The sequence below is a fragment of the Lipotes vexillifer genome, unplaced genomic scaffold (genome assembly GCF_000442215.2).
Source record: "Lipotes vexillifer unplaced genomic scaffold, Lipotes_vexillifer_v1.1 scaffold1775, whole genome shotgun sequence".
In the NCBI taxonomy this organism is placed as follows: domain Eukaryota; kingdom Metazoa; phylum Chordata; class Mammalia; order Artiodactyla; family Lipotidae; genus Lipotes; species Lipotes vexillifer.
The window spans coordinates 443,204-460,045 of NW_006780221.1; the positions used below are offsets into that span (position 1 = coordinate 443,204).

The 16,842-nt window shown below is 40.6% G+C and overlaps 1 protein-coding gene and 1 non-coding gene across 3 annotated transcripts in view; one reads left to right on the top strand and one right to left on the bottom strand.

Moving 5' to 3' along the window:
- Window positions 1–4,761: 4,761 nt before the first annotated feature.
- On the bottom strand, window positions 4,762–4,833 carry TRNAD-GUC (transfer RNA aspartic acid (anticodon GUC)). The gene has a single exon. It is a non-coding gene; the product is annotated as a tRNA-Asp (tRNA).
- Window positions 4,834–5,215: 382 nt separating this feature from the next.
- Window positions 5,216–16,842, top strand: part of LTA4H (leukotriene A4 hydrolase) — a 28,560-nt gene continuing 16,933 nt past the window's right edge. Inside the window, exons 1-5 of one of the 2 annotated variants that reach the window (XM_007453344.1) lie at window positions 5,216–5,519; window positions 9,901–10,031; window positions 11,716–11,836; window positions 14,129–14,197; window positions 16,495–16,599. In XM_007453344.1, the coding sequence (XP_007453406.1) occupies window positions 5,361–5,519; window positions 9,901–10,031; window positions 11,716–11,836; window positions 14,129–14,197; window positions 16,495–16,599 (585 nt within the window). In that variant the 5' untranslated portion in view covers window positions 5,216–5,360. Of the gene's footprint in view, window positions 5,520–8,284; window positions 8,294–9,900; window positions 10,032–11,715; window positions 11,837–14,128; window positions 14,198–16,494; window positions 16,600–16,842 lie in introns of those variants that run through there. The other variant, XM_007453345.1, reaches the window with a different exon arrangement.

The following is a 16,842-nucleotide window of genomic DNA, read 5'->3' on the forward strand; positions in this document are numbered from 1 at the left end:
ATGAGTTTTTTGAGATTCCTTCCGGAATATTTTACATAGGTTTGAGCAAACTTTATATATATTCTCCTCCTCCCTTTTATATAAAGATAGGCAGTCATCCATAATCTTATTCTGTCAGACTCCCTGACCACACACAAGCCCTTATCTTTCCAGTTATGGACCCTGATTCCAACCGTCCTCTGGCCCGCCAGGAACTCTAATCCGCTGCCTCTACCTCTTCATGGTCTCTCACACCTCTGGTGTCTGCACCTTGCCACGCTTCACTAAACCACCCCTAGGCAGCCACGTCTACCCAAAAGGTAGAGAATATCTAGTGCAGATATTGATGGGACCTTGAAGGCTTTTAAGCAGGGTAGTGAGGTGATTAGAAAGAATGCTCTAGCAGAAAACACAAGACAGGGGGGAGAAAGCCGATCTGATAACTTTTTTCACACTTATGCAATAGCCCACAATAATGTGGTGACAAATGGATGGACAAAAGTAAGTATCTGGGGCAAAACTGATAAATCCATCCAACAGAGACCAGGTGTCTTGGTAAAGACTGAGCTCCCAGGAGATGATAGAAAACCCAAAATAACTGTCTTAAACCAAGTGGAAGTTATTTCTCTCTTAAGGAGAGGAAATCCAGTCCACAGGGGCCTTCCACGATCACCAGAGACCTGGCTACCTCCAGCGCATAGCTCCTTCTATGCTGTTGCTTCACCATCCTCGCAATGGTCCCAACCTCATGATACAACGTGATAGTTAGAGCTTTGGCCATCAAGTCTGCATTCCAGATAGCAGAATAGGCAAAGCGGTTATTAAAGAAATCCCTGTTAAGGACACTTCCTAAAAGTCATAACCGACAATTCTGCTTACCTTCCATTGGCCAGAACTTAAGTTACATGGCCATAACTTCAAAGAAGTCTGGGAAATGTAGTCTTCTGGGAGGCCACGTATCCAGCTAAACATTGAAGGTTTTACTACTAAAAATGAAAAGAAATTTATCTATTGGGGAACAGCTAATGGTCTCTACCATGTCAGATGTATTACCTGGATTTTAGATTCTCTACCCCCAGAATTGTTCTTTCCCAAACACATCTCTGCTTTTTGCCCCATGCCTTGATTCTTTTTCTTAATTAATTAATTAATTAATTAGTTAATTAATTTTTGGCTGCGTTGGGTCTTCGTTGTTGCGTGCGGGCTTTCTCTAGTTGCGGCAAGCGGGGGCTATTCTTCGTTGCGGTGCGTGGGCTCCTCATTGCCGTGTCTCCTCTTGTTGCGGAGCACGGGCTCTAAGCGTGTGGGCTTCGGTAGTTGAGGCGCGAGGGCCATGCCTTGATTCTTGCTACTATTTCTACCTGGAACGCTGCCCACCTCCCATTCCCCATGCTCAATCCTACAGCCCTTACCACTTTTCCTATTAAAATCCTGCTTGTCCTTCAAGCCTCATCTCAAATGCTACACCACCCATGTTGTTATTCTTGACCTTCCCTAAAGGGAAAGAACCTGTCCCTCTAGAACTTCATTTATAGTTCTCCTTGGGCCTTGGCCTTCATCTCAACATCATGCTATCTTAGGTCATTGGCATAGCTTATAACAGAGTGTAAATTATCCAGCAGGTAGGACAGAAACTCCCCTCACTCTATTCTAGGTAGCACAGTGTAGTAGAACACACTTAATATCTGCAAACTGTACTGACTATTTAAAGAAGGGAAAGGTCTATGTGAAGTAAGGGGGAAAAGAAATGAGAAGTCTTTATACCCTTTTAAGGAAAGTGTTAATGCACCAATTGCAATTCCCTGAATTTCCTGAATGTAAATGCATTTCAAAACATATGATCATTGCTAATGTTGCAGACTCTTTTTAGAGGCCTAATTTAGTGTGATTTCCTTCTCATTTCTCAGGTCTTCCTAAAAACTCATGCTAACAAAACAAGGGAAATATATGTATTAAAATTATCAAAATAGACAAAATAAAAGCCAGCCGAAATAATGGTACTAGCTGACACATAACAAAGGATCATTCTAGGCCAAGCACAGTGCTGAGCATTTCACAGACATGATCTCATTTCATCCTTTCACCAACCCCATAAGGAGGAGGTATCTCAATTGTCCTGAGGGGACTGAGGCCTAGAGGGATTAAGTAACTTTTCAAGGTAGAGTTGCAGGGCAATAGAGCTGAAATACCTCCTGCTCATATGGCTCTGTAAATACATGTGCATTTCTTTTCAAAAAACTTTATGTAACTCATCTTTTTCATCCTTAATAAAATCTCCTTTTGATGGGAGTTTGGGATTAGCAGAGGCAAACTATTATATACAGGATGGATAAACAATGAAGTCCTACTGTATAGCACAGGGAACTATACTCAATATCCTGTGACAAAACGTAATGGAAAAGAATATGAAAAAGAATATATATATAAAACTAAGTCACTTTGCTGTACAGAAGAAATTAACACAACATTGTAAATCAACTATACTTCTATAAAATTAAAATCTCCTTTTGTATATACACCCTGATATTATCTTTATTTTATAGAAGCATGGAAAGCTTCATTTTAAAAACTCAATCCACCATTGGATATGAATAACCCTCCTATTGTGTGTGAATTGTCAATTCTGTACACTCTATATTTGGGAGTCAGTGGCATCTTAGAAAACAATTCCTATTGCATATCTATCTTTTGATTCATCTAGTAATCAATTTGAGGAATTCATTTGTGGTTGTCTGTGGATATCTCTTCTGGAACACTGAGCCGTAAACTCCGTGGGTTACTGGTAATCAATAATGCAAGATGATGATATTGACATTCTTTTATTAAAACAAACAAACTATACTTTCTCCAGTAGGAAGATAATTTGATTGTGTATTCTTCTACTAAATCAATTCTACTGCATCATATTTGTCACCCTAGATTTGGTGACACCAGGAACACTTTTAGGCCTCAAAAAGTGTTTGCTAACATCAATCATGCCATGGATTCTTAGGCCCCATGGAATTAGGATTTATGCACGTGTAAGGTATTCCATGTCATAATTGAGGATGTTTTTGTTTTCCTCTGGCTTGCAGGGGCCAACACAAGGATACCCAAATGTATAGCCTCTCTTTCTGTTGCTGAGGTCAAATTTAATTGTTAGGTCACTTTGATACAGAATGGAGTGACGCAGCACTTCCTAACTGCTCAATTCATCTTCTCTAGAAATCCTTTCACCTCTAAACATGTTAAAGTTTCCCTCTCCCTAAAAACATAAAAAATGCTTTCTCAGCACCATACTCCTCCCTATTCCTCTTTTTTTCTTCCCTTCTCACACTGGCCACACGTCTTGAGAGAACAGCCTCTGCCCTATTTCCTCTCTGCTCTTTTATTGCTCAGTCACTGTTCTGTGGTGCCCACCTTCAACTAAACCACAAAAGTCAAGAAAACCACCATCTTCCCACCTCCATCCCACTGCCAAATCCAAGGAAGACTTTTTCCTTCTTATTGTAATAGCCCTCTAGGCTGTATTTGACATTGCTGCTTGGTTCCTTCTAGTTCATTTCATGAGTTCCTCTTACTCTAGCACCACCCACCCCCCTTTTAAATAAAATTTCAGCTTTATTGCGGTATAACTGACAAATAAAGTGTTAAGATATTTAAAGTGCGCGCCGTGGTGACTTGTTATACGTATACATTGTGAAAGAATTTTTCCCATCCTCTAGCCTTTTTTTCTTAAATTCTGGTGTTCTCCCAGCATCCCACCTGTTTTCACTGCTCTTTTTACACACTGTCCTTGGGCTGAGTTTACCCACTGTCATAGTTTCACCCACCACATTATGTGATACTCTTATATCTACCTGAAACTTCCTCAGAGCTACTGACTTAAACACCCAAGTGTCTCAAGGACATCTCCACTCTGACTCCCATACATTCTCAAACTCCATTTGTCCCAAATTAAACTTAGAGCTTTCCCACCTAAATCTGTCCTCTTCACGTAGTCTCTTCCTTTGTTTAATGATTATCCAGCCACTGAAGCCAAGAATCTGAGAAATCATCTTAGGCTCCTTCTTAATGTGAAACCACTTATCTCTTAAGTATTCCCTCCATTCCTTCCTCTCTATCTGTACTTCTTACATATTACATATTACCTATGTCAGGCCCCCAGCATCTTCTTCCTGGACTATTTTAACAGTGGTTTCCCAACTCTCCTGACTCTGGTTTTGATACCTCATACCCATTCTCTGAACACTACCACTGTTCCTTTGATAACATGAATCTGACCATGTCACTCCCCTGCTTAAAATTCTTCAATGAGTCTCCCATTCATGCATTCAAGATTAAAGGTCCAGCGGTTTAAGGTCCTTTGACACGCGTGCTTTTCCAATTTTGCCAGTTTCAACTCTGAGGTCCCATTTTTTAGGCAAGTCGTCCTTCAGCCCTTCCTCACTTCCAGGATGTCCCAGCTCTGCACTCCCCTTGCGGCCACTGCACACTCATATCATAGAATTCTCTCATTACAGTATACTGAGGTAATCCTTCTAAGTTTCTAAGGCGGGAATGTGGCTTATTTCCATTTTAGATCTCCAGGGCCTGGAAATGTACATAATGAGCACTAAATAAATACTTGTTGAATGACAGAACTGAGCTCACTTGTACTGGGTTGCCAACATGGAAGCAGTAACAAAACAGCTTTAAAATCTAAATCTTGACGTTGACTCTTTCTTTCACAATTGCTTTTGAAATGTTTGTATGAACATTTTCGTTTTATTAGCGAGGGGGGGAAAAAAAACACCTCTGTGCCTCCCCGTCGGGGAATCGAACCCCGGTCTCCCGCGTGACAGGCGGGGATACTCACCACTATACTAACGAGGAACTGCACGAAGGCTGGCTTTCCGGGAGGCCTCTTATCCCTTTTTACCCCGCCCCTTCCTGGCCATTTGCAACTGCCAGTAGGCCTGATATTCTGCTACTGCTACTGCTGCTATTGCAATTTCCATAGAAGTTGAATGGAACTAAAATGGAAGCGTTCAGTTTGATCTCCCCGCCGCACTTAATTCCATCGGCTTACCCTTCCTCTGACTTCTACTCCCTTCCTTTTCCTCCCCCTCCTCTTCCTCTCCCTTCGGGAGCAAGATCAACCCACCTCTGCACCCCTCAACACACACACTCCCAGAGAGCAAAGCGCACGCCTTGTCGCGCTGCACCACGGGACTTGTAGTTCCATCCATGCCGTACCGCACTCTCCTCCGACTTTAAGGAACTTCCTTTCCCGGCGGGCGCCGCGAACTCCTCCTCCTCTGCTTCACCTCCCTCCCGCCTTCTCTCGCTCTCAGTCGAGTAGTCAGTCTGGCAGCTGAGTGTTGGGGTGCTGATCGCGTGCAGCGGGACTCCGCACAGCCATGCCCGAGGTAGTGGATACGTGCTCCTTGGCCTCCCCGGCGTCCGTCTGCCGGACCAAGCACCTGCACCTGCGCTGCAGCGTCGATTTTACTCGCCGGGTACTGACCGGGACCGCCGCACTCACCGTCCAGTCCCAGGAGGACAATCTGCGCAGCCTGGTACGGTGGGACAGGCTCCCAGTGCCCGCCTCTCCCCGGCCACCTGCCTCTCGTCTCTCACCCCGCTTCGGCCCCTTCCCGGTCCCACACCCCCGCCTGCTTTGCGCATCCCTCGGTGCTCCTCCGCAGCCCGCAACCCGTGTTCTGCACCTCCTCTTCAGCCCACACTCATTTCTCAGCGTCCCCTTCTTCAGCCCCCACGCACCCCATATCGATCCCTCCCAACCCAACTTGAGTCTCTGCAGTCCTTCCTCACCCACTACGTATACCTGCCTTCTCCTCCACCCCTTCCTCCAAAGCCTCCTTCCCAGTCCCTGGACACATCCCAGGGCCCATTCCACGCCCCGCTTCTCACCCAGCGCTCAAGTTTCATTTTAGCACGAATCCCTCTTCCCCCGCTAATCCTAGTTCCCAGCGCTAATGCCCCCTGTGGTCTCCCCGTATCCTCGGCCTGCAGCCCAGAACTCCCTCCTCAGGCCCCAGAATTCTTCCAGTCCCCAGTGCACCTTCCTCAGTCCACAGTCTCGGCTAAGTCTCGGGCCCTATATCCTGCCGATTCTCAGTCCCACCTTTCCCTCCCAGGCCCCTTTATTTCTACCCGCAGGTCTGCCGGATACGACCGATCACCGTCTCCCTGCCAGTTCTCAACCGCCCTAGAGAATTCCCAGCCCTGCTTTGATACTTGCAGTCTCTACTTTCTAACTCCAGATGCACCTCTCTCCGGGTTCATGGTCCTTCCTACCTTTGATTCTTATCACTCTTCTCTTCTAATAATTTAAGCTCTTCAAGCTTCCTAAGGATGTCTCAATACAATTTGTTAATAGTTGGTTCCCAGAAGCAAATAATATTGCGCTTCTTAGAAAATGACTTCTACGAGCTCTCTAGCCACTTGAATGACGAAAAACTTGTTTAGATTTGTGGAATGTTATTAAATCATTTTATCTGTACAACATAACCTGCTTTCAGTGTTCTTACTCAAATTGTCTGATAGTATTTGGATTGTACCTATCACCTGAAGAATTTCATAGATAAGTATTTTAGAAATAAGAGGAACAAGAAAAGGCCAGTCACAGTGTATTTTGCATAGAGTAGTACGGCGATAGCTACCAAAGCCCAGCAATAAGCAATCAGATAAGGTATGTTGTAGACTTGATGGAGGGAAATGAATAGGGTCAGTTAATTGGGCGTAATAAGTTTAGATAAGAGTTGGTGGTTTTCATGATTTATTCCTGCTTGAGTAATAGGCCTGTATTTTGAGTTCATTAATATGAACTAATATAGCATGTAACTTTCTCACTTTGTGATTTAGCAATTTGCTAGACTAATTATGATTTGAAAAATAGGTCGACTCCTCTATGTACTGATTTGCAGTCACCACAAGTACTATAAGGAAAATAAATAATTAACGCGTTATAAGCAAGATGATAACTATTTCCCTATAGGCTGTACTTTGGTCTGCTTCAAGTGCCAGGCTATCGTTTATTGCAGACAGCTTTGCCCGGGCAGGATCAGCTGAACTGAAGTCCTGTTTCAATGCAATCTTGCTGTTTATTACAAGAAAGTGAATTTTGATAGTTTATCACTGCTTAATATGACCTTGCACTCTCACTTATTTATAAAAGTAAAACCTTTACCTCTGTTCTATGAGTAAGCAAGAGTCAGGGCGCTTAAATTTTGAAAAGAATGTCCCTTCAGTGTCCCAGTCTAAAAACCTGCCTGTTTTTGCATTCCCCAAATCTCAAGAGAAGATTTTTAAATTACTAATTCCAACTTGTCAACTATCCAGTTTCCTTTGTTTTTCTTTCTTGTTACTGTTATTGATCAATTGCTTAATAACATTTATCAGTGAAATTTGAAGGGAAATTTCTTAAGTAATTTGGGAGTGATAGCTGAGGTCAGGACTTGAGATATACAGCTTAAACATTGCATTTTCTATTTTCTCTCGGTCCAGGACTTGCTTCATGCATTACTTGGCACGTGCTGTTTCTCCGGCACTGTGTTAAACCCTGGGAATGCAAGCCTAAGTAACTTTTTCTTTTTAAGAACCCTCAGTCTAATGGAGAAATAAATCATTATAATGTGGTACAGTAAGTGCTACTGGAGAGGGTCGGGCCAAGTGCTATAACAAACACAGAGGATATGAAAATGGTTTCACAAAAAATAGGTATAGTAGTCTTCTGATTCAGAACAGATTTAAAAAGTTTAGGAAATACAGAAAGTAGAATGTGTTCCACTGGGAAATGACCCAAATAATTCACCCTTATGGTTATGAGTAGTATAAACATAAGTAGTTTATATACATAAGATACTCCAATCAAGTTTTTACAACAAATCAGATATTCAGAAATAGGTGCCAAAATATAACAAAGGAGTAACTTATTCTTAAGCTATAAAATCTAATATTTCTGAATATGCAAATGCAGGAAGATATATCAGTCTAATTTAGAGTAAGGGCAACAGTTGAGGGACCCCAAAGAAAGAGAGTACCCCAAAAGAAATAATTGCCCATTGGGAGGAAAACAGATGATAACTCATAACAAATTTGGCTGCTCTTAAAAAAAAAGAAAGGGAAAGAATAATACAAGCAGGATGGAAATTTCTTCCCAACCAAAAATTGTTGACTCTAGAGAGATAAGAATAAAATTGTTAAAATTTCCTGAGCTTTTCACCACAGGTAACTGATACAAAAGAAAGGTGACTGGAAAGTGGCTGTTTCTTGGCAGTCTAGCTCCTCATGCTATTCCAGGCCAGATTTCAAGGGAAAGATGCCAGAGGTAGGAAGGTTAGTGAGCAGTTCTAATAGCCTGGGGCCTGACCTAGGGTGGTGGTAGAAGAAAAGAAAAAGTATGAGGACAGTGTAGGAAACTTGTTAACTGGCTATGCGACATTGGGAAGTGGGATCAGTTGTGGATTAGTTGAATGTTTCAAACCTCAGGTAAGTTGAGGAGTTCCATCAACGAAATAGAGAAATCAGCAGAGAGAGCAAACTTAGGGGACACAGTGGTGGCTTTGTTTTTAGAATTTCTAGAAGCCTATTGAATATGAGATGACATTTCCCATGGAAATGTCAAGCAGGCAGTTAGAGATATCTGCTGAAGTCCTGGGCAGGGGATGAAGCTATGAAATAGACGGGTAGTCATCTGCACAGAGGTTCTAGGTGAAGATGTGGGCATGAGTGAGAACTAGGGAATGAAGAATACGGTAAGAAAACCAGAAGGCCAAGGCTAGCGCATAGGGACGTATCCATATTTAGGAGTTAGAAAGGAGGGGGAGGAAAACAGCATTAGACAAGGAGAACCATTGATGTGTAAAGTCAAAGCAGCCAAGCAGAGGGCTTCAAACAGATGCTGCGGTCCATTAGGGCTATGAGCGGTAGAGGTCAAGGTTACTGAACAGAAAAGGCCTGTTGTTCAGGAGGACTTCCCTTTCTGTGGCAGAGGAGCTAGAAGCCAGATTGAAGAGGGGGAAGGGAGGAGCGATTGATGAGGAATTGGAAACAGCAGCCGTAGATTGCCCTTGAAGATTAAGAAAGGGAGGAGAAAATAGAATAATTAGAGCGGACAGAAGGATTGAGTGACGCTTCAAAAATAACATGGAAGGCTGGTTCAGGTTGATTGGAAACAGTCTTGTGGTGTAGGAAGACTGAAGATTCTAGAAAAGTAGTTGAGAGATAATGAAAGGGTATGGTTTCTAGGGCTCAGATAGAGGATTATTGGGATGGAAAATCCTCAGACACTTGCTGACCCTCCCTTCCTGCCCAGAGCAGTTGTCTTTAATCGGCCATAGCAAGTAGATATGCTCTCCCACTCCTCTATAGGGTCATTTGGTTAGAGTTGCCATACCAGGTTGGGCTTTTTCTAGATACACAACAGCAGTGAGGTACAGTCTACTTATTTGCCTAACAGGTGCCAAGGTTTGTTTAAATTCGGGGATATATGAAGGTAGTACAGAGTAGTAGGACTATATGAATTCTAGGTAGAAATATATGGTAAGATATATTGAGGAGTCATGATGAAAGAAACAAGTTATAGATGGATTTTTTCCTACTAGAGAAGTTAAGTTTTAGGAGACAGAAGCAAAGGCATTTTAATTTAGATTTGACTTTTACTTAAAGCTGGAAATTTGTGTGACTGTCCCAGAATTACCTAACAATATATATGCAAATCTTAGAACCTCCCAAAAATTTAGGGAAGTTTAAAGTCCCATGAATTGGGACCTATGCTAACTTTCAACTCCTTTAATTCCTGTCTTTCACTATCTTACTCTCCCTAAGCAACTAGTTCTATTCTGTAGTCATTGTAGTTAGCCTATATGCTATATTAGTTTTCTCTGGTGCCTAAAACTATATTCTTATCATATAAAAATATTAATTTAATTCTAGATTCTGGATACAAAGGACCTTACAATAGAAAAAGTGGTCATCAATGGACAAGAAGTCAAATATGCTCTTGGAGAAAGACAAAGTTACAAAGGATCACCGATGGAAATCTCTCTTCCTATTGCCCTGTGCAAGTACGAATGTTCTCATCTTTCTGTTTTATAGCTAAATAAGGGGGATACATATTTTTATTTAATTTAGATTTTTTTTCATTTCCTATTTTTAGTTTGTGTGTATGTAGTAACTGATACACTACTCCTACCAATCTGCTGTTCCGATTGAAGCTTATAGTGAAAATTATATGCTCTTAAGCTATTAAAGAAATTCATTGTGTAAGATACTCCAGAATAGGACTTCTGATAACTGTTAACTTCTTTACTCATCATTTTAGTAATACCTAGAGTGATGGTGGGAGCATGCCACTTAAGGAGGCATTTCAGGGTCACCTGGGAAGCTTTACAAGCTTACAAGCTGCACATTTTTTCACCTTCTCCCAGAGGCCAGCCACTTTTATTAATGGAATAACAACAGTGGCAAACATAGAACCATTTCTATGTACTTAAAAAGTGCTGGAGATGTATTCTTTCATCTGATCCTTGTAGTAACCCTTTGTGGTATGATCTGCATTTTATAGACGGGGAAAGGGAACCTCAGAGAGAGAAGGTAACTTATTTAAGAAAGTGGTAGCCAGAACTGTCATATTGGGAGTATATCCCACTCCTAGATATACTGGGGAGGGAAAAAAGGGTGGAAAACCATTGGCCTAGAACAAGGTCAATCTACCCCATCTTTCAGCAGTCAGTGTTTTCATGCATTCTCTTCCCATTTAAGAAAAAGAAAGGAAACTCTCACACATGATTTGTGAGATCTATCATTAACCATATTGTACAGATGAAGCAACTACCACATAGGGAGGTCAAATAATTTGTCCAAATTCACAGCACCAGTTAGTGGTAGATTCAAGCACAGGCACAGCCACTGGTCTCCAGGGCTCTTGCTGTTTCCTCGTTAACAGTGCTGCCCAGTCTATCTGGGGTGAAGGACCAGTTTTTGTTAGTTCCAGTCCGCCACAGGCTGATACTTTTGTGAAATGCAATAAAAATGAATTCCTAGGAAGAAGAGATTACATACAAACACATACATCTTATTATAGGTTCAACAGACATAAGAATTTATTCTCAAGTTCTTTTTTTTTTTTTCTTGTTATCTATTTTATTTTATTTTATTTTATTATTATTATTTTTTAACATCTTTATTGGGGTATAATTGCTTTACAATGGTGTGTTAGTTTCTGCTTTATAACAGAGTGAGTCAGTTATACATATATATATATGTTCCCATATCTCTTCCCTCTTTGTCTCCCTCCCTCCCACCCTCCCTATCCCACCCCTCCAGACAGCCACAAAGAACCGAGTTCTTTGTTCTTGACTTAACTTGTCCAGTAACAGTTTGCAGACTAGCACTGCCCTGTGTTATGCTCTGGCACCCACCACGGTGGCAGTTGAAGTTCCAAAATTATTTCTTCTACCTTCCCACCACTATAAAAGATTACATGATATCACAGAAAAAAAGTTGGGGTATTCAACTAATATTAGTTCCTGTTACATCTTCATAAGCAGTTACCATGTAGAGAAAAGAACCCACAGGCTGGCATTCAGGTAGGAACATGTGAGGCAAACATTCCTAAAACTTACTCTCAATCAGTGGTGAGACCTCGTAAAATATTATTTATATTATTTGTGTTATTTATGTATTATGAATTCAAATTTTAGTTAGATTGAATTGTACTCTACTAATGTATTTGTTCCTTTCATACAGAAATCAAGAAATTGTTATAGAAATTTCTTTTGAGACCTCTCCAAAATCTTCTGCTCTTCAGTGGCTCACTCCTGCACAAACTTCTGGGAAGGAACACCCCTATCTCTTTAGTCAGTGCCAGGTAAAAAGGACTTGGAATGATTTATTATCCCCAGCTCATGCAGTTGAATGAAGCAAAGTAGACAGTGGTCTTATGGATATATGGGTCTTACCTAAGATAGTACTTTATTTTATCTTATATTATTAAAACTACATATATTTTCATTTATACCTGTCATTATTGACACATTCATATATTACTTTTAAAAAGAAACTTCCTTCAAATTTGAAAACATGTCTGCCTAGATTGGACCATCTAGGTCATATTTATATTCACATCCTCAGCACCTAGCATAGAACTTGGCATAGAGTGAGAACTCAATAAATGGTCATAAAATGAAAGGAAAACACTGTTAAACAAACTAGGTACCGGTTATGAAAATTGCTAACAATGAAGAAGGGGAAAGGGAAAGATCAGATTTCCCATTCCTCTCCAGACACCATTGCCCAGAGGTAACCATTGAGTTGGCGTGTAGCCTTTCCAGATTCTTCTTATACATTTACAAGTGTACATATTATGTAAATATATTGAATGTACCTTTAAAATGATATGATTTAGACTACATCTGTTTTCTGTTTAACAACTAAGAATAAAGAACCACATAATTAGAGACAATCTGTCACAAGGATAATAAGTATCAAACTTTCTTCTAAAAAAAAGACTAATTCTTTTAGTAATCAAATAGTTTACAATTAAAGGAACTCGCTTCATTAAACATTGCAAGCACTGTGTAAGGTACTTCATGTATTTAGTCCTTTTAATATTCCTCTGTGATAGATACTATGGTAGGCTCACATTTGAAAACAAGTCTATCAAAAAGGAAGCAATGTTGACACCTGTATAGACGTGTTTACTTTCTATTGCCAATTGAAAATTTTTTTTTTTCTAAGAAACTCATAGTTCACTAATCTGGAAGAGATATCATGTTCTAGGCAAGAATGTACCAATTATGTACTCTCTGTCTCTTATCTGATTTTCATCTGTAATTCGTATGGAATGTCCGTTGGCAAGAAATGCAAGATTTGTGAGTCAGAAGAATGTGAATTTTGAACATACTATTCCATTTCTTGTTGGACACAGTTTTTGAAATAGAGGAAAGAGATTTCAATTAAGAAATTACTATAGTTGATAGGAAGCAGGTAGACATGATTTTGTGTGATGAGTTTGCTTACGGCCGTTCTCTATGCATATTTTTCTGGGTTTGGTCTTATCCAGTGACATACATATAAACTCCACCCCTGGCATTGCTGAGCCACATAACCAGGGACCTTTAAGGAACCCTAAAGGCATATGGTCTTGGAAACTTATTTTGGGAGAGAGAACCAGGTGGTTCTTCTAGTTCTGCTTAATCCATCTAGAGGTCATTTGGGATTTCCTATCTATGGAGAATCTATTAGATTGGAAGTGAAAAGGGCTGGAGTTTGAGGATAGAAGGAAGTTTGCAGAGGCGTGAAGTAGGTCTGGGATTTATAACAACTTCAGAGACAGATGTTAGTATCAGTGTTCCTTTAAGCTCAGTAGACCATCTCAGTGAGGCTGGGATTCCTTTGCTCACCAGCAATAGATGCAGACTTATCTGTAAACAGGCCAGGGTATAAAATCATAGGTACTGTGGTCATTCTTCTTAATGGAACTGATCTTTATGACAGATTGATACGGAAGCAAAGAAACACTCTACATATTATGTGAATGAATATGTCTAGATGGTATTGAAAGAGACTTTTCTTTCTCCTTCCTTGTCTTCCTAGTGTTTACTTTCAAAGTTTGCTGCAAGATCAAAATGTCAAGACTAACCACATTTCCCAAGCAGTGTTCCTTAGAACACTGGCACCCCATTAGACGTTAATAATTAACCAGAGGAAAATGGGTTTTGTGTTGAAATAAGTATGAGAATTCGAACAGGTTTCTTTATTATCGGTCTTTTCAGAGCCTTCAGGAGGCTAATGTTCCTAGTGACTCTCCCAGGCATGCAATATGCCATGGTTCTCAAATTTACTTCACCAGAGAGCCCTTTTTTGTCAGGGTTCCGAACAGCTTCTCACTGGGCACTGCTATTACTCAGGAATCACTGCCTAGCATTGCTTCATGCGTCAGCTGAAATGTGAAGGTTGACCGTTACATTAAAAGGGAAAACCAGATCTTTTTAATCCACAGATCTACTTTCGCTACTTTAAAAGAGCTGAAGAAATGTGAGACATTTTGATCTTTAAAAAGAATGTGTCTAAGAACAATGCTGCAATTGTAATGATTTCTTAATGACTTGATTTATGAGACAGGGAAATAGCTGTGTCTTTTTTTTCCTCCCTCTCCCAGGCAATCCATTGTAGAGCAGTTCTTCCCTGCCAGGACACTCCTTCTGTGAAATTAACCTACAGTTCAGAGGTAAACATCACTGAAATTATTCACTGAATTAAATGATCCATACAATTATTTTAATAGGGATTACATTAAATCTGTGGATTTCTTTGGGTAGTATGGACATTTTAACAATATTAATTCTTCCAATCCATGAACACGGGATATCTTTCCAAAATGATCCATATAAGTAAATGTGGTATAAATGATAAGCAGAGATAAGAGTTGAATTTTTTTTTTTTTTTTTTTTTTTTTTTTTTTGCGGTACGCGGGCCTCTCACTGTTGTGGCCTCTCCCATTGCGGGGCACAGGCTCCGGATGTGCAGGCTCAGCGGCCATGGCTCACGGGCCCAGCGGCTCCGCGGCATGTGGGATCTTCCCGGACCGGGGCACGAACCCGTGTCCCCTGCATCAGCAGGCGGACTCTCAACCACTGCGCCACCAGGGAAGCCCAGAGTTGAATTTTTATAGCTAGAAATACTTTACTTAATTAAATTCTACCTGAAATATGTTAGAAGAAGGCTATGGATCCCATTTTGAATCTCTGTTTTAAAGGCAGTTTCAAACATAAGCATAAAAAAAAGGGGTGTCAGGGACTTCCCTGGCGGTCCAATGGTTAGGACTCCACAGCCGGGCGTGCAGGTTTGATCCCTGGTCGGGGAACTGAGATCCCACATGCTATATGGTGCAACCAAAAAATGAAATGAAATAAAATAAATCATTCTGATTTTAAAAGGAATTCAGAATTCTGGACCTAAAAACAAGAATTTGGGAGCAACTCTTTTTAACTTAAAAAAATTGACATTTGTAGGATTAAAGTTTCTGTAAATGTACTTTACAGCCATGTAAATATCTATCTAGGTATCCTAATGGGCATATATTGCAGACTTATCTGTATACATTTCCAACTTATTCTTGTTGTAGGTACTGCTAATCCTTTTAGGAAAAGGTAGACTATAATTAATAAATAAATACTATCCCAGAGGCTAGACGTACTTAGACCAGGCAAATAGAATTGAGGACCAACCTGTATTTATGGGGCCTTCTTGATTCCCGTATCGTTCCACAACCAAACCACCCCTAGCATAGTGCTGCAGAAAACTTTACTTGGAGGCCAAGAATCCCTGGACTCTGGTGCTTTGTGACCACCCAGAGGGGTGGGATAGGGAGGGTGGGAGGGAGACGCAAGAGGGAGGGGATATGGGGATATATGTATACGTGTAGCTGATTCACTTTGCTATAGAGCAGAAACTAACACACCGTTGTAAAGCAATTATACGCCAATAAAGATGTTAAAAAAATTTTTTTTTTAAAAAGAATCCCTGGACTCTTCTCCACCACTTAATAACTGCATGACCTTGGGCAAGTCTTATGACCTCACAACCTCAGTTGTCTCATCTGTATAACCTATCACTGCCTAAATGAAGGGAGGAAGCAGAACCAAGGTATTTCCTGAATAGTTTTTAGCTCTAGGATCTATGGTTGTTGCAGCACTAATTCTGGAGGTCCTGATTCTGTGCCTGCCTCAGTAATAACTTTGAGGACTGGGCCATGCAGGAAGAACATGAAAGCCTAGCATTGTTGGAATGGATGTTTGTTAGATCATTAATACTCAGGTGATGGTCCTTTATTCTGGCATTCATTAGAAGTAAGACTTGGAGAATCATGGAGATAGGGTACACACTTAAGTGACCATACAGTTTGCCCTGTAAGGACCTTTTCCATACAAACTTCCAGAGAAAATTATTTCACATTTCTCAGCAATAAGTTTAAAAGTTTCTCACACTCATGACCCTGAAAAAGTAGAATTTGTAACTCCAAGTTTATGTTTTAAATATTACATTTTTCAGAATTGTATTCTCTGATCTAAAGTGAGTATAGCATCCTTTTGAATCTCTTCTGAGGGCGTGGAGGGGAGCAGGGCTGGTGGCTACCATTGCCAGGCATGGTGCTGAGCTCTTCATTTATATTATTTATTCCTTGCAACAATCCTATGAAGTATTACCCTCATTTGATGGGGGAAACTGAGGCTCAGGGAAGTTATGTGCCCAAGTGCATGAAGTTAGTAAGTGCAGAGCTGGGATTTTAACCTAGTTTCTACCAAATGCTCTTAATATGGATGGATGAATGGATAGGTAGATATGTCACCATCATTTTTAAAGAAGCCAGTTTTACATATTGCCAATTCTATTTATAAAAGTGATACAGAGGAATGTATTGGGTTCATAGTCTATTGTATCGATAGTCAAAAAGTGGGGGGAAAGGTTATTTTACATAGAACTTTTCATTTATATCTTTATTTATATCTTTTCCTTCTCAATTAGGTGTCTGTCCCTAAAGAACTGGTTGCACTTATGAGTGCCATTCGTGATGGAGAAGCACCGGACCCAGAAGACGCGAGCAGGAAGATATACAGATTCAGCCAAAAAGTAAGATCTTAGGGTCTAGATTTTGTGTTTTAGTTGGTGGTGAACTACAAATAGCTTTTAGCCATCCAGAGAGCAAAATGGCTTTTGAAATATTTCAGAATTTAGAAAGCAGCTCCTGCTTTCTGTTTTCTTCATTTCTTTTTCTTTTGCACTTTTAAAATATTTGGTTCTGCTCGCAGCGTTGTACTGAAGTAGGAGGGTGCTGGATAGGCATGGCAGGGGGCGTGCCTGATGCCATTTCCC